Source organism: Vombatus ursinus, unplaced genomic scaffold, assembly GCF_900497805.2.
Source record: "Vombatus ursinus unplaced genomic scaffold, bare-nosed wombat genome assembly UNPS02014785.1, whole genome shotgun sequence".
In the NCBI taxonomy this organism is placed as follows: domain Eukaryota; kingdom Metazoa; phylum Chordata; class Mammalia; order Diprotodontia; family Vombatidae; genus Vombatus; species Vombatus ursinus.
This window is the reverse complement of record NW_020954563.1, coordinates 14,692,295-14,713,258: the sequence shown is the minus strand read 5'-3', so window position 1 is coordinate 14,713,258 and position 20,964 is coordinate 14,692,295. Positions and strand designations below refer to the sequence as shown.

At 49.0% G+C, this 20,964-nt stretch overlaps 1 protein-coding gene across 1 annotated transcript in view; it reads left to right on the top strand.

The window, feature by feature from the left end:
* Nucleotides 1-10,846, top strand: part of FGFR4 (fibroblast growth factor receptor 4) — a 30,431-nt gene extending 19,585 nt beyond the window's left edge. The window contains exons 4-19 of the mRNA XM_027867155.1: nucleotides 130-393; nucleotides 526-609; nucleotides 1,504-1,670; nucleotides 2,697-2,820; nucleotides 3,164-3,354; nucleotides 3,797-3,935; nucleotides 4,292-4,485; nucleotides 4,798-4,943; nucleotides 5,310-5,431; nucleotides 6,140-6,250; nucleotides 6,531-6,721; nucleotides 7,692-7,814; nucleotides 8,661-8,731; nucleotides 9,252-9,389; nucleotides 9,594-9,699; nucleotides 10,276-10,846. Coding sequence (XP_027722956.1) covers nucleotides 130-393; nucleotides 526-609; nucleotides 1,504-1,670; nucleotides 2,697-2,820; nucleotides 3,164-3,354; nucleotides 3,797-3,935; nucleotides 4,292-4,485; nucleotides 4,798-4,943; nucleotides 5,310-5,431; nucleotides 6,140-6,250; nucleotides 6,531-6,721; nucleotides 7,692-7,814; nucleotides 8,661-8,731; nucleotides 9,252-9,389; nucleotides 9,594-9,699; nucleotides 10,276-10,431 — 2,327 coding nt within the window. The 3' untranslated portion in view covers nucleotides 10,432-10,846. The remainder of the gene's footprint in view (nucleotides 1-129; nucleotides 394-525; nucleotides 610-1,503; nucleotides 1,671-2,696; nucleotides 2,821-3,163; nucleotides 3,355-3,796; nucleotides 3,936-4,291; nucleotides 4,486-4,797; nucleotides 4,944-5,309; nucleotides 5,432-6,139; nucleotides 6,251-6,530; nucleotides 6,722-7,691; nucleotides 7,815-8,660; nucleotides 8,732-9,251; nucleotides 9,390-9,593; nucleotides 9,700-10,275) is intronic.
* The last annotated feature ends 10,118 nt before the right edge of the window (nucleotides 10,847-20,964 follow it).

Genomic DNA, 20,964 nt, shown 5'->3' with positions numbered 1-20,964 from the left:
CCCCCCCCCCCCCCCCCCCCCCCCCGCATCTTTAGGTCTTCCCACAAGCCCCTGGGGAATGAGAATCAAGGTATGACTTAAATCCAGGCCCTGAATTCTCTTCCTTATCCCCTTGTGGTTTGCCCACAGAGTCCTGCCAAGCCCCAGGCCCAGAAGAGCTGGAACAGCACCTGACCCTGGCCCTGGGCCAGGCACTACGACTCTGCTGTGGTCGTGCCAATCGAGGTGGCCACTGGTATAAAGAAGGCAGTCGCTTGGCACCATCAGGCCGTGTGCGAGCCTGGCGAGGCCGTCTGGAAATTGCCACTCTAGTATATGAAGATGCTGGCCTCTACCTATGTGTGTCAAGAGGATCTGGCCAAGTTCTGTACAACCTTACCATCTCCGTCATAGGTAGGAGGGAAGAAGATGAAGTGAGAAAAGGGCGGAGCAGAGGGGCCGGAGGCCTGGGGCAGGCCGGGTCTTGCTTTAGCCTGGGCCTTTGGCCTCTATGCTTCAATCTGACCACTTCTCTTTGGCTAACAGATTCTCTGGCCTCTGGGGATGATGACGAAGACAGTGACAGCCCCCACAGGGACCTTCCCAAGGGGCACATTTATCCACAGCAAGGTCAGTAACTCATTCCTCTAACCTGCTCAAACTTAGAAACAGGCCTAAGAGAAGGACTCCTGGGGCTCAACTGAGGTTTCTAGGCTGGGAAGCCAAACAAAAGAAAATGGCATTTGGAAGGAGGGTTAGCTTCGCAAAAAGGGCCCCGATAACTGTCTTCAAGAACTTGGAGGGCTATCCCTTGGGGAAGAGATAGATTAGAGTCATTCTGTTTGGCTTCAGGGGGTGGAAGCCTGTAACTGGGGAAGTTACAGAGCGGCAGGTTTTAGCCCCATATAGGGAAATATTTGCTAATAATATGAGCTATCCACACATGGAATGGATGGCCCCTAGAGGAAGAGCTCCCTATCATTGGAGGTCTTCAAGGAAAGGTTAGATGAATACTTGTTGGGAATGTTGTCCAGGGGATTCCTGCTTAGGAACAGATGAGATTGGATGGTTTTTGAGGTCCCTTCCCAATTCAGAGATCTCCTATTCTAGGCATGTTGAGACTAGAAGACTTAGGAAGGAAATAATCACTGTCCTTCAGTGTTTGAAGACTTGTCATGCAAAAGAGCAATCAGACTTACTCTCCTTCGTGTCAGAGGGAACATCTAAGGCAGTGGGGTGAAGATGCAGGGAGGCAGGTTTCTTCCAAGAAGACACAACTTTCCTAACAATCAGAGCTGCTCAGAAGGGGAATGGGCTGCTTGCAAGTAGTGAGTTCCCTGTCACCAATGCAAGTTCTCCAATACCACTACCTTCAACCATGAAGGGAATCCCTCTTCAGGTTTAAGTTAGAACAGGTGAGCTCCAAGGTCCTTTCCCACTCTGACATTCCTGGGCCAGTGGAGATGGAAATGTCCCTTTCCATTGAGATGGCCCTCCAGCCCTCCTGGGCTTTGTTCCCTTTAGGCCCCTATTGGACACATCCCCATCGCATGGAGAAGAAACTGCATGCAGTGCCTGCAGGCAACACAGTCAAGTTTCGGTGCCCAGCTGCAGGCAACCCCATGCCCACCATCCGCTGGCTGAAGAATGGAGAAGACTTCCATGGAGAGCACCGAATTGGAGGCATCCGGGTGAGAACTTGGGAGATAGAGCAAGAAATCTTGGCCTGGACCTCACCCCTGCCCAGACTTACTCCCAGCTGTGCCTTGTGGGCAGCTCCTCTCTTAGGAGTCTCATGATAATAACAATTTCTCCCAATCACCCTGTGGGTTATGTTGCATAGGGCAAGCATTTTCTTGTTGTGAGGTGAGTTGAGGAAACTGAGGCCCGGAGAGATTAAGTGATTTGCCCAAGGTAACATTAAGTGGCAGAGGCAGGACCTAAAGTCAGGTCCTAAGCCAAGCTGCTACACTCTACTGCTTCTGGTGGCCCCCAGCTGGCAAAACTGTGAGCAAGACAAAATGTGTCTGACCACTCCCAGCTTCCCTTTCAGAGTTCTCCCTACCTTCTAGAGCTCCAGTGGTAGCCTCCCTAAGCAGCTCACTGTCCTACTGAGAACAGGGTGTGTGCCTCAGCCTAGAAACTGTGTGCACTCTCTTTGATCTCTTATGTGTGACCGCACACAAGGGATTGCCTGCACGAGGCAGGGCGGTGTGGGTATGTATCTGCATTTGTAAGGATTATAGAAAATATGACTGTCTGCCACCCTCCCATTGATGTTGCCAAAATGTGTGCCTATACAGCCTACATGAAGGTACATGCATGTGTCTACATATATATCTGTGTAAAAACACATGTCTTCTATGCATCTGCATGTGTAAGGACTGGATACGCAGGGACCAGAGTTTGTAACTCTTGCCACTGACAAAGCCCAGCGGTGCATGTGTTTTTGCAGGTGTATGTTCATATGAGGACCTGTGTGTGGGTGTGCATGTGTTGATGTGAATAACAGCTATGGGTCTTCATAGACAGGTGAACACAGTTTCTGCTTTTCTATCCAAAGGGGGGGACTGTCTGTACCCATGTCTGTGTGTGTGAGGACATACATGTGCACATGTACTTGCAAATAGAAGGTCTGCAGACACATGTGGATAAGTCTTCCGGGCGGCTGTCTTCTCACTTTTGGGGTCTGGCTGGGCCACTCGTTCTCCCTCCAGCTCAGACATCAGCACTGGAGTCTTGTCATGGAAAGCGTGGTGCCCTCAGACCGTGGAACTTACACCTGCGTGGTAGAGAATGCCCTGGGGAGTCTCCGATACAGCTACCTCCTCGATGTGCTGGGTGAGTAGTGGTCTTGGAGTCCTAGGGGAGGAACAAGGTGGGATGCAGACGCCATGGGCCGGTCTCCTCTGAAGTAGGGAAGAGGGGAGGGGGACCATAAGTAGAAAGAACATTGGCCTAGAAATCAAAAGATCCTAGTTCAACCCCTGGCTCTACTATTCCATAGCTATAGAAATTTGGTAAGTCACTTCCTTTCTCTAGCCTCAGTATCTTCTGTAAAATGATGGAGTAAAGGGAGTTGACCTTTAAGGTTCCTTCCAGCTCTAAATACCATGTTTTGGAGCCCTCGCTGGCCTCAGGAGGGGGGCCAGGGACAGCTTTGACCCTGCTCCCCACCCTGCAGAGCGCTCCCCACACCGGCCCATCCTGCAGGCTGGCCTGCCTGCCAACACCACAGCTGTGGTTGGCAGTGATGTGGAGCTCCTGTGCAAAGTATACAGCGATGCCCAGCCCCACATCCAGTGGCTGAAGCACATCGAGGTCAATGGGAGCAGCTTTGGGGCTGACGGCTTCCCCTTCGTGCAGGTGCTCAAGGTAGGCACGGAGGCCCACCAGCCAGAGAATGCTCTCTCCCCCACATCTTGGTGTCCCTGAAGATTCAGCTCTAAGGCCACCTTTATGGGAGGTTTTTCCCAGGCCCCTCCCTGATATCACTTTTCCCATGAGATTGCCTTCCATTACATCATATATACACATAGTTGTTTGCATGTTGTCTCCCGATTTAGAATGTGAGCTCCTTGAGGGCAGGGACCCTGTTTTGACTTTCTTTGTACCCCCAGTGCTTAATACAATACCTGTTACATAGTAAGCACTTAAAACATGCTTGTTGCCTGAGTGGGAGAGGGAAGCAGGGTGGGAAAAGGGGGACCCAGCAAGCCTAGGGGGAAGGGTAAAGAAGGGGTCTATCTGGCTTGGGGCACCCTCAGTGTTCTGGCCTTGCCCTGCCCCACTCTTCACCCTCACCTTTTCCCTGCAGACTGCTGATATCAACAGCTCGGAGGTAGAGGTCTTGTACTTACGTAACGTGTCAGCGGAAGATGCAGGTGAATACACGTGCCTGGCTGGCAACTCCATCGGCCTCTCCTACCAATCAGCCTGGCTCACGGTGCTGCCCGGTAAGACCCTGGCAGCTGGAGTTCTGTATAGGGGGTGTGGCAAAGGTTCCAGGCCCAGGAGATCCTAGGTTCTGATTCATCTCCCAGGATGGCATGAGTTGGGCAGGGGTGGAAAGGTGAAAGTTGGGTGGGGGATGGGAAGAGAAAGCATGTGTATACACGTGAATGCATGTGTGTGGTAGTTCGTATGTGCATCTGAGTTGGTATATACACATGTGCACATAGCAGAGAATTCAGTTTGAGTATCCTGGGTGTGCATGTTTGTGTGTGTTGGGAGTTGTAAATGACCAGACCCCACTCTCTGAAATACTAACGCACTGTAAACATCTCTGTGTGTGCCGGCCCATGTGGGATAGAAGAGGGGCTGGCGTGGGAAGCTGGTGCATCAGAGGTGAAGGTCACAGACATCATCATTTACGCGTCGGGCTCATTGGCTGTGATTGTGATCCTGATCATTTTTGGGCTGTGCCGGGGGCAGACACTGTCCAGTCGGACGTCCCGTCAGCCCCTTGCTGTGCAGAAGCTCTCACGCTTCCCCCTCATCAGACAGGTATGTGGCTGGCTCAACCCGTCTTCTTCTTAGGAGAAGGAGTGCTGAGATACAGGCACTGGGGACCTCCCAGCCTCTTCCAGTCCTGTGTGCCACTTACTGTCCTCTAGACTTTCACTGACCCAGGTCTTCTCCTTTGCTCCCAGAACCCTCACTCTCCCAAATCTCTCCCCCTTATAACCTCTTGGCCTCCCCAGCCCATGCCCTCGATGACCCAGATCTCTCCCCTTATACCTTCCTGGCCCCACCCAGCCTTATGCCCTCAGTGGCCTGGTCTTCACCTTCATTGATCTGGTTTCTCTACCCTGACAGTTCTCCCTGGAGTCAGGCTCATCAGGGAAGTTGAGTTCTTCCCTTGTTCGAGGAGGCCGCCTGTCTTCCAGTTGTACCCCTATGCTTCCTGGCTTTGTGGAACTAGACCTGCCACTCGATGCCAAGTGGGAGTTTCTCCGGGACAGGTGGGTTCCGTGGGAGCTTTCTCTAGGCCCCCAGCCAGTCCCTGGGCCAGATGCAGGTCATTCTTTCCCATCCCTCCCCTTGGGTCCTACATACATTCTCCTGTTTTTTCTACTTCCCTGGGGAGTGAAAGGCAGGAAGAAAATGAAGGGGGTTAGAAGTTGATGGGGAGGTCTGGACAGCACTTGAGTTGGAGGGGCAATAGGTCTGAGAAGGGGGTACACCTGAGTAAGCCAGCTTTGGCTACAGGGGAGTCTGATGGAAGTTAGGCCACACAGCCAGCTACTTTAACCCCCTGCCTCCTATTCCTCATGGATGGGAAGCTGAGGCTGCTGCCCCAGGTAAGCCTTTGGTCTCTGTCTCTCTAGGCTGGTGCTAGGGAAGCCCCTTGGTGAGGGTTGTTTTGGGCAGGTGGTGCGGGCAGAGGCCTATGGCATGGACCCTCAGCAACCAGATGGGGCAGTCACAGTGGCCATCAAAATGTTGAAAGGTGAGTGAAGGGCATGGCCCCTGTACAAGGATGTTTTCTGTCCCCCACGTCACCCTCTGTGTCTTCCACAACATCCTCCATCCCTGCATTCCCCACCAGTAAAATGTAACAGACTTTTATTAAATTCCTATTAGATGCAGGGAACCTGTGTTCAGTACCATGTATGCACAGCTAGATATGATACAGACCCTGCCCTCAAGAAGCTTATAGTCTAGTGGGGCTTGAGGGGAGAGGAGTTATACACTTGAGTTTAGAGCACACAAGAGGGAGCAAGCAGAACAGCCTGAATGGGAAAAGCAGCTGTGGGGCAGCAGAAGGAGCTCTGAGTTTGGTGTTGGATGTGGGTTCAAATCCAGGCTCTGCTACTTAATATCTATGTGAAATTCAGCAAATTCAGAAATTTCCCTCTCTGGGCCTCATTTTACTCATATATAAAATAATCAAGTTGGTCTATGTGACCTTGAATGTCCCTTTTAGCCCTAACACCCTGTGTTTTATGTTCTAAGAAAAGTCCTGCCCAGCTTCAAACCCTATGAATCAAGGAAAAGGGATCACTTCTTCTTCGGAAGAGAATGGGGAAGGGAATCAGGGAGGGCTTCCTGGAGGAGATAGTGCTGGATCTGGGCCCTGAAGGAGGGGCACCCACCCTCTCTACTTCTATGGTGCCCACACTCCATCCCCGCCCTCCCTGCGTGTCATCTGCTACAGACAATGCCTCTGACAAAGACCTGGCAGACCTGATCTCTGAGATGGAAATGATGAAGCTCATTGGCCGGCACAAGAATATTATCAATCTGCTGGGTGTCTGCACCCAGGAAGGTGGGACCACGGGGCAAGAGAAGGGAGAGAAGAGACAATCTGTGCCAGGGGAGGTGGGGAGAAGAGCGAATCCATTGGGTTGTGAAAAGGAAGTGCTGAATTTGGAATCTCCGACCTGGGCTGGAATCTTAGTTTGACCACTTACTAGCTGTGTGACCTGAGACAAGTCACTTACCCTCCCTGGGCCTCAGTTCCCTCATCTTGTCAAATTAAAGGGTTGGATTAGATGATTTCAAAGTACCTTCCGATTCAATCTATGATCTTGTCACTCCTACCATAGGGCCCTTGTACGTGATCGTCGAATTTGCTGCCAAGGGCAACCTCCGAGAGTACCTTCGGGCAAGAAGACCACCTAGTCCTGACTACACCTTGGAGGCACCCAGGACTCCTGAGGAACAGCTGTCTTTCCAGGACCTGGTCTCTTGTGCCTACCAAGTGGCCCGGGGCATGGAATATCTGGAGTCTCGGAAGGTGAGGGCAGACGGGAGGACAGCCTTCAGCCCAACATCCTAGCTGAAGAGATGCTAATACTATCAAGAGATGATGATGGTGGTGGTGGTGATGATGGTCCTTCATTATCCTCCTATGATGCCTAAGCACAGCATGGATGAGCTAAAGCCGACTGTGCCAGCTTTAGTCTACAAAGCTGAAAAGGCTTTGAGTATGAGCCAGGGGACAGACTACATGTTTCTTGTCTCAGGACCAGCCTAAGTGCAGAGGCTAGGCCCCAGCAAACCATGAAACTAAGGCATGGAGGGAGGGGGCTGGGATCTGCATCCGAGAACGGACCACCTGCACTGGTGACATCACAGACCTTTTCAAGTTCAAGAGTAACAACAGCTCCGTTTCTGTAGCACAGTCAGGCGTAGAAATCACTTTCTTCACAAAATGCTATGAGGCCAGGAGGTCAGATGTATGTACTGTTCCCATTACAGATGAGGAAATTGATGCTTAGAGAGGTAACATTAGGCTATTCAGGATCAGAGCCAGGATTCCAACCCAGTTTTCCTGGAGACAGTGTGGTATAGTAGAAAGAGCACTGAATTTGGAGTTAAAGGTTATGGGTTCAAATCCAGCCTCAGTGATCTCTTCAGGTTCTAAAATCTTGTCATTCCATTAGCCTAGAGCTCTTTCTACTGCAATATCTATAGTTGTCTCTGGAATTTCCCCAAACACACTTCTAAAGGACCCTGAGTGTCTATATCCTTGACCTTGGAGAAAGATAGAGTAAGCACTCTCTATTCATGCCACCCCCCTGGAGCAGAAGGCTGTATTGGCTGTTCCCACATCTGGAAAAGAAGACTCAGGCTATGATGTAGTGAGGGGATGGGTGGGTGCACCTCAGGCTAAGAAAACTACCTCTTCCTCTGGGATGGGAGGACTGGGAATTAGGGGGAGCAGTTGACTGGCCTGAGACTTTTCCCTGATGCCCCTATCCCAGTGCATACACAGGGACCTGGCTGCCCGAAACGTGCTAGTTACTGAGGACAATGTGATGAAGATTGCGGACTTTGGCCTGGCCCGGGGTGTTCATGACATTGACTACTACAAGAAAACCAGCAATGTGAGTGAGCCAGGGAGGCATGCCCAGAGGAAGTGAAGGGGGAGGGGAGAGGGCACGAGGATACGTAGGTAAAGGGTAAAAATAGAGGAGGGTGAACAAGAAATCAGAGCGGCCACATGCGAAGGGGTAATGCAAGGATCTCTCAACCTCTGACCCAGACCTAGCAGAAAAAATAGGGAAAGGACTCAGAAGTCACTTACCTTGGCGCTGAATCATCAGCGCCCATCCTTTTGGTATAGTCTATGTCTGAGACCATAGGCAATTTATAAGGCATTCCAATGCAGGAGACTTACTGTTGTGTGCAGCACATAACAGAAGAATACAAACAGATACCCGGGAAACCTGCCTCTCCAGAGCGGCGCTGCCCTGCCACAATAGTTCTGCTTGTCTCTGCTCTCCTTCCTTCCAAATCAGTCACCTCGAGTTAAGCTGTAAGGATCAGCTTAGGGCCCCCTAGCGTTCTAAGAGGAGTGTGACCTAGCCCCCCAACTCCCCTCTTCCTATCTCTTCCCTCCTTCTCTCTTCTCTTTCTCTCCCCCCCTCACTTTTCTCTCTTTCTCTCCCTCTTCTCTTTCTCTCTCTGTCTCTGATTCTGTCTCTTTTCTCTCCCTCTCTTCTTTCTCTCCTTCCCTCCTTTTCTCTGTCTCTCTTTCTCAGTCCTCCCTCCCTCCCTCTCCCTCTCACACACATACACACATGCATGCACAGAAGCTGCCTTTCCTCCTTCTCCTGAGACCTTAAAGCACTACAGGCAGGGCTGGAGGTCCTAGCACAGGGCCCCAGCATCTCGCCCTGCTCAGACAGGGACCCTGGCCATGAGTAGCCTTGTCCTGTTCCCCACTGCAGGGCCGTCTGCCTGTCAAGTGGATGGCACCTGAGGCCCTGTTTGACCGAGTCTACACTCACCAGAGTGATGTGTAAGTTCTGGGAGTCCTGGAGCCTCTGAATGAGCATATTTACCCCTTGCACTGAAGTGGGAAGGTGGGAGTGCTGAGTTTTAATCTTAACTCTGCCACTAACTTACTGTGTGACTCCAGGCATGTCAGTTCCCTTCACTGTCAGTACCTTCACTGTGCCTCAGTTTCCTCCTCCATAAAATGAAAAAGTTGAATTGGATGATGCTTAAGATCCCTTCCAGCTTTGATATTCTATCACTCTGTACCATGTTTCAGTTAACCAGTTGTCAAACATTTATTAAGTGTATGTTATGTACCACCTAATGTTTCCCTATAACCTAGGATCGTTAGGCCTGGGGGTCCTAGCTGCAGACTTAGTATTCCTGATTTCCAGCCCCATCTTCCTCTCCTCCCCTAATCCCAGTCTCTGTCCTCCTAACTTGAAGTCAGTGATGGTTTTCCCTGGCTCTTGGGTGGGAGTGGGGAGTGTACAATCCATCATGGCCCAAGCTAACTCCAATTCTGCCCTCCCTCCCACTAGATGGTCTTTTGGGATCCTGCTGTGGGAGATTTTTACCCTGGGTGGCTCCCCATACCCTGGCATCCCTGTAGAAGAGCTCTTCTCACTGCTGAGAGAAGGACATCGTATGGACCGGCCTTCCCACTGTCCACCAGAGCTGTGAGCCACCTCCTTATTCTCTGATCCATTTCCTTCCCCCATGAGCCTCCTGCTCGTCCCCTCTTCCCCTTCTCATTTGGAACTATAACCCCTCTCATTCCCCTGGTGCTCTGACTCTCCTTTCTTATTCTCTTTCCCCTTAGCCCACAGTTTCTTCCTCCCCTCCAGGTCCTTGACCCCTTCCCTTCACTCTGTCTGCCCCAGGTACATGCTGATGCGTGAGTGCTGGCATGCCATACCCTCCCAGAGACCTACCTTCAAGCAGCTGGTTGAGGCCCTGAACAAGATCTTGACAGCCATCTCTGAGGAGGTATGTTCCTGGTGGACACTCATCCCATGCCTGACCTTCCAGTCCTCCCCTCCCCCAAACACATCTGCGCACTACTTTCTCCAGGCCTCGTCAAGAGATAGTGTGACATAGTTAGACCACCCAGTTTCAGGTCCCACTTTTCCTACTTCCTAGCTATGTGACCTAACCCCTTAACCTCTCTGAACCTCAGATTCCTCATCTGTAAAACAGGAAGAATCACCTTCACACCTCAAAGCTATTGTAGGGAAGGTGGTTTGTGCTATGGAAATGGAAATTATTGTTTTTATTTCATGTTTAATTTCTCCCTCTTCTATCTGGACTCCCAACCCAAACCAGACAGACGACCTGGGCACAGTAAGGACCCCAGATCAGGAGACTATGGTTCAAGGGAAGTAGAGGGAGGGGCAAAGGGAAGGTCCAGAACAGGCCTAGGATTGGGTATCCCAAGGTCAGAGATGGCAGGGCTGGGATGGAGTCTCTGGGACCAGCTAGAGCAGACCTGGTTGTCTGCCGTGGGCCAGCCTAGCTAAGATTGCCTCTCCTTTCTCCTCCATTGCTGATTTCTCCCTGCCACAGTACCTGGACCTCTCAATGCCCTTTGAGCAGTACTCCCCAGCCGGCGAGGACACCAGCAGCACCTGCTCTTCCAATGACTCTGTCTTCACCCATGAGCCTCTGGCCCCGGGGAGTCTGGGCCCAAGCCCCTTCATCTACCACAGTGTAAGGACATGAGGTGAACCAAACCAGCTGTGAACTGAGACAGCAGTGATATGAATACCCTGGTCTTGGGCTCTGTTTCTGATCTCAAGAACTTGACTCTGCCCTGGAACTTTCTCTCAGGTTCCTGGCCTTCCCCTAAGAAGGGTAAGAACAGGCCTGATCTTGAATGGCTGCCTATTCAATACAGTTGTGCCTTGATTTTTTTTTTTTTTTTTTTACCAGAGCCCAGTATCATTGAGGGACAAACACAGGTCCTTTTCACCTGAAGTTGTCCCTGGAAGGACCCAACCCTACCTAAAGCCTTCCCTCCCCTCATCTCCCTTTTCCTTCCCTTCCTTTCCCTTCCCTTGACCCCAAGGAATGTTGATGTACATAATGTGTCTATGCATATATATATGACCTTTGATAAATTATTTTTTGGAATAGACCTTTGCATGCCTGACTTTTGCCCTAAGGCAGGATTAGGGGTAGGGAGGAGAGACTATAACCTGAAAGATGGCATTATAAGGTTTGGCAGAGCGGAAATGGCGGGGTGGAGAGACCTACTTTAGGACAGGCCCAGAGGAAGGGAGGAGTAGAAAGGAAGCCGGGCAGCAACAGGTGGCACAAATGAAAAACAGGACTGACCCGGGATCCTGTTGTAGTTCCTTCAGACTCTGTGCTTCTCCAGGCATAGGGAGAAGAAGGGATTTGCCCAAGGTCAGCAGGTCGTTGGAAGAGCTGGGATGTGAAGCCTGGCACTCCTGGCTCCAGTCCGGCAGTCTTTCTGTTTATCAGAGGAAGGCAGGGTAAGCTTAGGCTGACCTGGTGCTTTGGGCCTGAGATCCAGCTCAGGATTATCCTTTCCTTGTCCCAAACATGTTTGTGCTGGGGTGCGTGCCTGGGTCAGTCTCTTGGAAACCAGCTCCCAACTATCTCTTAAACTGACTGTATTGTGCTAGCTCACTCATAGCTGCATGTCTTTCATCCGTGTTGGTCTTTCTGAGTTCTGGTCTTGGTTCTATCACTAACTCACTGAGCAACCTCACCCCTCCCCTCACCAGCCCTGTTTCTTCTTCTCTACAATGAATGTACTGTGCAAGATGTTCTCTCAGCTTCCTTCCAGCTCTGACATCCTGTGTTCTACATTCCAAGTTTCCCATATATCTTTAATGCCTACAAGGTGGGTGGGGCAGTTATTATTGTCTCCACCTTACAGATGAGGAAAATTAAGACTTTCAGAGGTTAGATGACCTGCCAGTCCTCACACAGCTACTAATTACAAGAACCAAGATTCAGAAGAGAATGTCTTATTCTATATTCTAAGGTTCCTTCCCACTCTAATATCCTTGGTTCTAAGGTTTCTTTCAGCTCTGATGTTCTATGTTATAAGGCCCAGTTCAGCTCTAACATTCTATATTCCAGGATTCCTCCCAGCTCTATATCCTGTGATTGTCTGTGTCTATCTCCATGTATGTGTGTGATATGTGCATGTCTTCGACACTGGACTATGCTCCTGATAACTGGGAGCTGGGGCAGGGTGTGAGATCCTGTTCCCGTGGGATCAGGTCAGGGACAGTTGGGGTAGAGCTCTTCCCCCCGACACACACACACACCAACTCCACCCATGCCCACAATCCTTCCCCATCTGTTCGGCATTAACTCGGCTGCCCCATTAACCCAGCGTGACCAGGAAGCCTAGCCAGGTCTGAAACTGAGCCCACTGGCTTTGCAGCTCCCACGCTGGGAAAGTCAGCTTCAAGTACTGGCTCCTGGGGATGGCCTGCCTGCCCCACCCACCACCTGGCCAGCCTCTTGGGCACCAAGCAGCCTGGAGTGTGGGAGGAGGCAAAGGGCGGTGTGGGGGGCCCAGGCCACAGCTGTTCCTGTCCTTGAGTCCTAGGCTGGGGTTTCAGCTCAGGCTGGGCCAGGCAGCACGTCCCTATTCTCAAAGGATGGATCAGGTTTCTCTGGGCCCTGATCCCCTGGATCTGCTCTCTCTACTCCGCCTCTGCCCCATGAAAGTCCCCATGGCAGCTGCTGCCCAGCCGTCCTGCAGTAGGAGGCGGCTGGGTGCAGTCTGCAGATGAAGGCCCCCTTGTGGCAGCCTTCTTCCAGGACTTTCCCTCAGGCGGCAAAGGCCAGCTTCAGGGGTGTGAAAGGCCTGCATGGAGGAACCCCAGATTCCAGACAAGTATCACACATAGCACATTGAGAGCCTTTTACAGAACTCTGCCCACATTACAAATCCTTCCCATTCCTGTACAATTCAAGATTTAAAACATGCTCTTTCCTCCTCAATGGGCCTGTGAGTGTCACCCAGTAAGAGCCAGATAAGAAAAACGTTCTGACTGAGAACAATCTGAGTTTCCTCATCCTTAACAGGCTAGGGATGGACCTTCAGGTCCCCTTTGGCTCTAAATCCTCTGACTTCAAGACCCCCAACACTTCCTATACTACTCCAATCAGCCTTATTATCTCACTGGAACCTTCCCAACTGCCACTGGAGGGTGGAAGAACAGGGATTACTATCTCCATTTTGTAGAAGAAATTGGGTTTCAGGGACAAGTGATTTGCCCAAGGTTACATGAGCCTGGACTAATAATTCATATTTGTAGAATTCTTTAAGATTTACAAAGCATGTTTTCCCCTCTCCCCCACAAAAGCCTTGGGAAGTGGGTGGTGCAATTATTATTGTCACTATTTTACAGATGAAAGAATTAAGGCTTGGAAAGTTTAGATGAGCTTGCCAGTCCTCACACAGCTACTAATTATGAGAGTCAAGATTCAAACCCAGGTCTCATCTGTAATTCCAGCCTTGGTTCTAGTCCCAGAATTTTCCTCCCTCTTCCTTTACAGCAAGACATAAACATAGACCTGGTTGCCATCAGGTGGCCAAGGGTGAGATGATCCCATGGATGGATTGGGCTCAGGGTTCATAACCTGCACTTTAGAAATTATTGTAAAGCTTATACCTGGCATTCTGACTTTCTCTCCCACTCCCTAAGTACAGATTCTAGAACTTCCCAGAACAAATTCCCTTAATAAAAAAAAAGGATTTGTTCTGGAAAACTTGGACTCAGTCAAAAGGCTGCACCCAAGGACCTAGAAGGCCATATGTGGCCTCAAGGCTGAAGACTCCCCACCCTTGTATCTAGACCCTTTTCTTTCTCCCCTTTCTTTCTCATTCTCCTTCCTCTTCTTTCTTTTGCTTGACTGGCAAAATCATCCATACTTGTGGCTTCAGTTCTAAAGTAGGTGACTCCCAAATCTCTGTGTCCAGGCCTGACCTCTTTTCTTGAGCCCCAGTCCTGCATGTTCCAACTGTTGGACACTGGGTGTAATGTGGGATAGAGGGAAGAACACTGAATTTGGAGTTATAGGAGATGAGGTCAAGGTTCGGTTCTAGGTCAGGTTCAGTTCTAATCCTTAGCAGCTATGTGATAATAGACAAGTCACTTAGTCTTTCTAAGCCTCAGTTCCTCGGGGAATAATAATACTTCCCTCATGGCAGTTGTGAGGAAAGTGCCTCGCAAAACCCTGAAGTGATATGAAATTGTATTATTGTCTCCACCAGGATATCCTCTGGCATCGCAAATTCAACAGGTCCCAAAACAAATTATTCATCTTCTCCCCTCCCCGCAAACCGCTTCCGCTTCCACATTCACAGTTTCTATTGATCGCATGCATCACCGTTCTCCCAGACGCTCAGGCTCAGAACCCCAGTCAGATCTGACTCTTTTCTGTCCCTTACCCCACATCTAGTCTTTCTCCAAAGCCTGTCACTTCTTCCTCCAAGAAGATGACTTCGCCTCCTCTCCATTCTCAGTGCCACTATCCTTGTCATCGAGCTTTCTTCAACCTTCCCCTGGATGACTGCAGCAGCCTCCTCCATGCTCTCCCTGTTTCTAGTTCCTCTCAACAATTAATCTACCCTGAAAATGCTACTAGCATTAGGACAGTAGGATTTAGAGCTGGAAGGAAATTTAGTCCATGTCCTTGATTTTTCAAGACAAAGAAACTGAGACCCAGTAAGGTTAAGTGATTTGCCCAAGGTCACCCAGGTAGTGATGTGCAGGTCTGATTGAAACATTTTGTTTAGTTGTGTCCAACTCTTTGTAGCCCTGTATGGGATTTTCTTGGCAAAGATCCCTGAGTGGTTTGCCATTTCCTTCTCCAGTGGATTAGGCAAACAGGTTAAGTGACTTGCCCACAGTCACACAGCTAATGGGTCTCTGAGGCTGGATTTGAACTCAGGTCTTCCTGACTCCAGAACCAGTGTTCTATCCACTGAACCACCTAGCTGCCTTCATGCCTGAGCTTAAAAAGATATGGTAATACCTTATTGACTGACCAAACCTGGCTTTTTTTTAGGCCCTCTATAATTTGCTACCACCACCCTGCCCCTAGTCAAACTTTATCCCTGTGTCTTCCCCAAATAATCGTTTCCTAGCTCCATGGTTTTGTTCTTGCTTTTCTCCCTGTCCCCCATCCATCTGAAATATGCTACACTGAATGCTACCTAGCCAAACCCTACCCAGTCTTCAAGACTTAGTCACCCCTCTCCCAGGGAGCCTTCAGAGACTCCTAGAATCCTGAGCCAGAAGCGTCCTTAGAGTCCAACCCAAAGCCCTGGCCTGGCATCCCCTCTAATATCTCCCAACAAATGTTCGTCCAGAATCTGCTCAAAGATCTGTGGTGACAGAGAGCCCACTACTTGCCGAGATGGGACATTCATCTCACTTTTGGACTGCTCTGATTGCTGGGAAGCTGTTTCTTCAACTGAACTGAAATCAGTCTCTGCAGCTCTCCTGCTGCCACTTACCACTATCTCCTCGTCCTCTGAGGGCTCATGGATCTTTCCCATGAAAAGGGCTCACGCCACTCCACCTCCCTCACCCTCCAGGCTCAACACTCATAGATCTTTCATCCAGTCTTCCTCTAACGAGGTCTACAGTCCTGGCACCATCCTACTTGTCCTTTTGTGGATGTACCCCAATGTGATACCCAGAACTAAGTATAGTATTCCAGATGGTATCTGACCCAGACACCAGACGGTGGAATTATCGCCTCCCTTTCTCTGGACAGTCTGCCACTCAACGCTTCTTAAGATTAGTGACTTTCCCTGAACACCCCAGCTGAAACCCATCTCCCTTCTCTGAAGCCTTACAGTACTTGCCATCTTATTTAGCTCCCTCGCTGCTCCTAGCAATGGAATGGGCACACAGACCAAATGCAGAGAGATGGGAAGATACAGGGGAGGATTCATAAACACGGATTTCACGGGTTGAAATAGATTGGGATAGTTGAGAACTACATACACAGCATAAATGGGACTGGAAAGGAAAGGATCAATAAACACAGATTGGCTGGGAAGGAGCAGAACAGATCCAACCCTCTTACAACCTACTCCACAATGGATAAAGTATTTGGTGTGCCATGTCCAAGCAAGGCATTCTGGGCCTCTCCCCTGCCTCCATCTCATTGTAACCCTAGCTCACAGATTTGTAATGCTTCAAGGTTTGCAAAGCACTTTCTACCCAACATCTAGCAAGGGAGGAAGCATGAACATCACCTCCATTTTACATTGGCATAAACTGAAGATCGGGCTGGTGAAGTCCAACGTGAATGTCCAAGACTATTCAGCTAACAAGTGTCAGATCTAGGACTCAAACCCAGGTTTTTGAATTCCAGTCTAGGTAAGGGTATGCTGGTAAGTGTTTAACAACCAGTTCTGGAAAATATACACACATATGTAAATGCATACATATGTGTATGTGTATATGCACACACATTTAAGTTTAATCTGCATTATTAACATTTTCTCCATCACTTTCTTAAATCTAAACAGTCAATACAAGAAATAAAACCCTGAATTGTAGCATTTGCCAATTTCAGCAGTATAAATACTCACTGAAGTTTTAAGAATCAGCTCTCCAGTTTAGCTGGCTCCAACACAGCTGAGTCTAGGGGTACTTTCCACTGCACCACACAGCCTACCTAAAACCTTCTGTAGTATCTTCAGCATAGCATGCATGGTACATGCTCCACCAAGTGGTTAGGAAGTAAAATTGCTTACCTGTAGTTTGAGAGGCAATATGACTTTACAGAGATTATTTGCCAACTGTGAGCCTCGGTTTCCTCTGTAAAATGAAGGGGTTGGACTGCATGGTCTCTGAGGTTCCTTCCAGATATAAGATTCTATTATCCTATTTGGCCTTCAGGAAAAAGCCTGACTTCAGGCCCTGAGTTGCCACCTAAGGCCAAGGTTCTAAAAGCTAGGCTGGTGCCTGTAGCGGAACCTGGTCCATAATCCTCATCCATCAGGTGGGAACCTTCTAATATGTAGAGCAGGTCTATGTGAGATTGGGAAAGTCACTTCTTTTTCATAAGCCTCAATTGCTTTTTCTGTAAAATGGGAATAACTCTTACATTACCTGTTAGTAAATTTTAAGGTACTAGAGAAATTAGAACAATTTGGCAGGGAGCCAGGAGACGGGCTGAGTGCACCTTACAACCCTACTCAAAAGTTCATTGCCCCCTCCTTTCAGGGACTCACAGGTCTAATAGCTAGAAGAGAAGAGGTTCTTCCCCTGGGGGAAGGGCGGCAGGGGCCAGCTGCTGGCACATGGCTCCAGGCCGGGGGAATGAGCTCAGCCTGGGAATGAAGGATTGAGCCAGCTGCAGGATAGACAGGCCAAGCAGAAATGGTCATTGAGCCATGAAGGGTCCCAGGCAGAGGCAGACAAGCCAGGGAGCAGGTGCCCTCTGTCTGCTTCTTCTCTGACTCTTCCATCCTCCTCCCAACCCTGGCATTTTTGAAGACAGCATGGTACAGTGAGTAGAGACCACTGCCTCTGGAGTCAGTGGACCTCTGTTCAAATCCTGGCTCTTCCACTTACTACCTATGTGACCTTAGGCAAGTCACTCTCTCTGGGCCTTATTCCTTGTCTGTAAAAGGAGGGGAGGACAAGGGACCATGGCTTCTATGTATGATCCAATGTAAGTGTTCCCCTGGGGCCCTGCCTGAGCCCTTGTATTTTCTGTATCTACTTTCTCAGCTGTCTCACTCACTCCTCCAACTTCCATGTCTATGCAGATGGATCCCAAATCTGTCAGAACTCCTTCTCTGAGCTCTCAGCCTACAACTTCACCTGCCTGCCAAAGCCCATGTACATCTGAACATTCCCCTGATGCCTCAAACTCAGTATGCTTAAAACCAAGCTGAGTCTAGCTCCCCTGGATATGGTCGGTGGCTCAAACATCCTTTGCTCAAACATCTTCGCTGTTCTTTGTTGTTGTTCAGTTGTGTCCAACTCTTCATGACCCCATTTGGAGTTTTCTTGGCAAAGATACTGGAGTGGTTTGCCATTTCCTTCTCCGGCTCATTTCACAGATGACGAACTGAGGCAAACAGGGTTAAGTGACTAATCCAGGGTCACACAGCTAGTAAGTATATGAAGCCAGATTTGAACTCAGGTCCTCCTGACTCCAGGGGCAGTGCTCTATCCATGTGCCACTTAGCTGCCATTCACTGTTCATAGTTCTCTACTAAATAAAACTCAGATTCCTTGGTCTGGCATTCAAGGCCCTTTATAATCTGGAATCATTCTATGTTTCCTGCCTTATCTCATGTTACTCTCTTCCTCTCATTCTATGCTTCAGCCAAACTTCAGTGATTCTCTGAACCCACCCAGTCTTTTTCTGTCTTTGGGCCTTTGTTCATACCATTGTCAAGGCCTAGAATTCCCTTCCTACTCTTTTTACTCCTTACCAGCCCAACGCCAATTCCAGGAAGTCTTCCCTGGTACCTGCAGAGGGTTACAGCCTCCCCCATCCAATCCTCCACAGTGCTTCCTTTTATACCTCTCTACTTATTGTGCAGTTGTTATTGTTGCAATTGTTATGCATAGATGGTTATCTATGCTTATGTTTAGGTCATAGATTGAGGGCTGTAAGGGCCCTCCAAGCTCATATAGTCCAACCGCCTCCTTTTTACAGATGAGGAAACTGAGGCCCATGGAGGTTAAGCGCCTTGTCCAAAGTCACCCAATAGTGTCTAGAATTCTGACACAGTTCTCTTTCTGCTGAACAACACCCCTACTAGACTATAAGTTCCATGAGGGCAGGTACTGTGTCTTATCTAAAACTGGTATGAGCACTGGGAGAAAGGCTTGACACACAATAGGTATTTAATAGAATGGTTTTTTGAATGATCACTCCAAATGACATGGGGGGCTTAGACAGAGAATATCAGCTCCACACACAAGGAGAGAGAGCTTGAGGGCAGCTGCTGGTTCTGGGTGCAAGGAGGACATCCCCCTCACCTCCAAAGCTGCCCACCCCATCAGCCTGCCTCCTCCCCTCTGAGACCACTAGTCCTTATTGGCTGGTCTTTTCAGACTTAAGTATAGTGCTGTGGGAAGAGTTCTAGGCCTTGGGTCCAGCTGCAGCTCTGCCATTGGTTGGCTGGATGACTTGGCAATTCGCTTTACATCAATATCGCATTGTCCAATTTACAAAGTCCAGTCCTTTCACCTACATTATGACATTTGGTTCTCCCAGTAGCCTTGGAGGCAGGTAGGATAAGTATTATAAACCCCATTTTACAGATAAAGAAACTGATCTTCAGTGAGCCAACCCAGTACTTTGCCCAGGGAGGAAACATGGTTCATAGATTTAGAACCAGAAAGGGACTTTAAAGGTCATCTGGTCCAACCCCCTCCTTTTTTTTTTTTTTTTTGTTTTTTTTTTGCTTTTTGGTGAGGCCATCAGAGTTAGGTGACTTGCCCAAGGTCACACAGCTAGTAAATGTGTCAAGTATCTGAGGCTGCATTTGAACGCAGGTCCTCCTGACTACAAGGGCAGAGCTCTATCCACTGCGAAACCTAGCTGCCCCTTGACCCCCTCCTTTTACGGGTGAAGAAATTCAAGTCAAGTTCAAATAACTTGTCTAAGGTCACACAGGTAACACATGGAAGAGGAAGGACTCAAACCTAGGTTCTCTAGTTCTGCATTCAGTGTTGTTTTTTGTCTTTGGGCTATCCTGTACTATTCCATCTCTCTAAGCTTGTTTCTTCATCTCTACACTGAAGATAATAAAATTTGTTATATCTGCCTCACCAGGTTGTTGTGAGAGAATGCTTTGTACAAGCCTTGAAGCACTAATAAAATATTATCATTGAACATGAATTTATGAATTTATGTGAGTTTGTAGAATTGAGCTAAAATTATTTCCTCAAGGTCCCAGAATTAGTAAGTGGCAAAACTGACACTTGAACCAGTAAGGGAGACATAAGAGACATTATTATCCCCATTTTATTGATGAGAAAATTGAGGCCCAGAGACAGAAAGTAACTGGCCAAAGATCATGACAGCTAGGACTTGAAATCAGATTTTCTGAATCTGAATTCTTTGCCCAATACAATTCCCAGGGAACTGGTAAAAGGACCAGTATTTGGAGAACCTACAGCCAGAATTGTCCACAGTGATCCTAGTATCCTGCCTCCATAGACCCTTTGTGCTGTCCTGACAGCCAGACTGGAGTCTGAGCATTGGAATACACATGGCAGCCTAGCTTCTTTTCCTCATATCCAAGCATTTGGTCTCCAAACTGGGCCTTCCTTGTTTTGATTCCCATTAAAAGAGGCCCAACTTCAGCGCACCACCAAATTATACACCACCACCCCCAGGTCAAGGTCTTGGCTGGGGAAGAGAGGGAGAATGATGGTGTGTATGGGATCCCTGGCCCTGAATGTGCTTGTTCCACATTCCCGATATTCGATGTCAGGCCAGAACAGATTGTTCTAATCCACCAAGCTCTTCAGCAGGGCCTGGCTCCATCTATGCTCTTCTTTCACACCCCCTCTCCTTCCTGTCCCCCTCCTTCCTCTCCCTTCTCTCCCTTCGGAGCTTGGCCTCAGGAGAACATTCTCAAGTAGGGAGGGGGGAAAAGTGGGATGAGAATTCTGGCCTCCTAGGTCCTGGTCTCTCTACTCCCCTCTGCCCTATCAGTCTTCCAGGAGCCCAGAGTTAGGTTCAAGAGTGTGTTAAGAACAACAAAACATCTCCTATCTCTATTTTCCTAAACTAGGGGTCCTACTTCTGGTAGCACTGACTAGTTAAGTTATTGGTATCTCATTGCTACCACTACACATAATAAGTTAGTCTAGCCTGCCATCTTAGGCTGCGTGTCCCTTACATCCTTGGGTCCCCAAGTTTTTTTTAAACATTTACTATTTTCTAAATTTTCATGATCCCTAACCTGCTCCCCACAAGAAGTCCCCCAAGCCTCCCAACCTTTCAGGCTCCAGGGCTTACTGGGATCCCTTGCCCTAACCCTCCCTCCCCCATCCCTGATTCCCTGTCTCTCTTCTAACATTGTCTACCATCTCTTGGATACTGTGGTCTCACTACCCATTTCCACCATTCTTTCTGCCCTCATCTCCTCATACTCATCACAAGAGTACATTTCTAGGATTTATTGACAAGATAAAAGACCCCACAAATTAAGAAATAACACCACAGGGGAAGGTCTTTAGAAGTACAAAGAAAGAAAACTAAGAA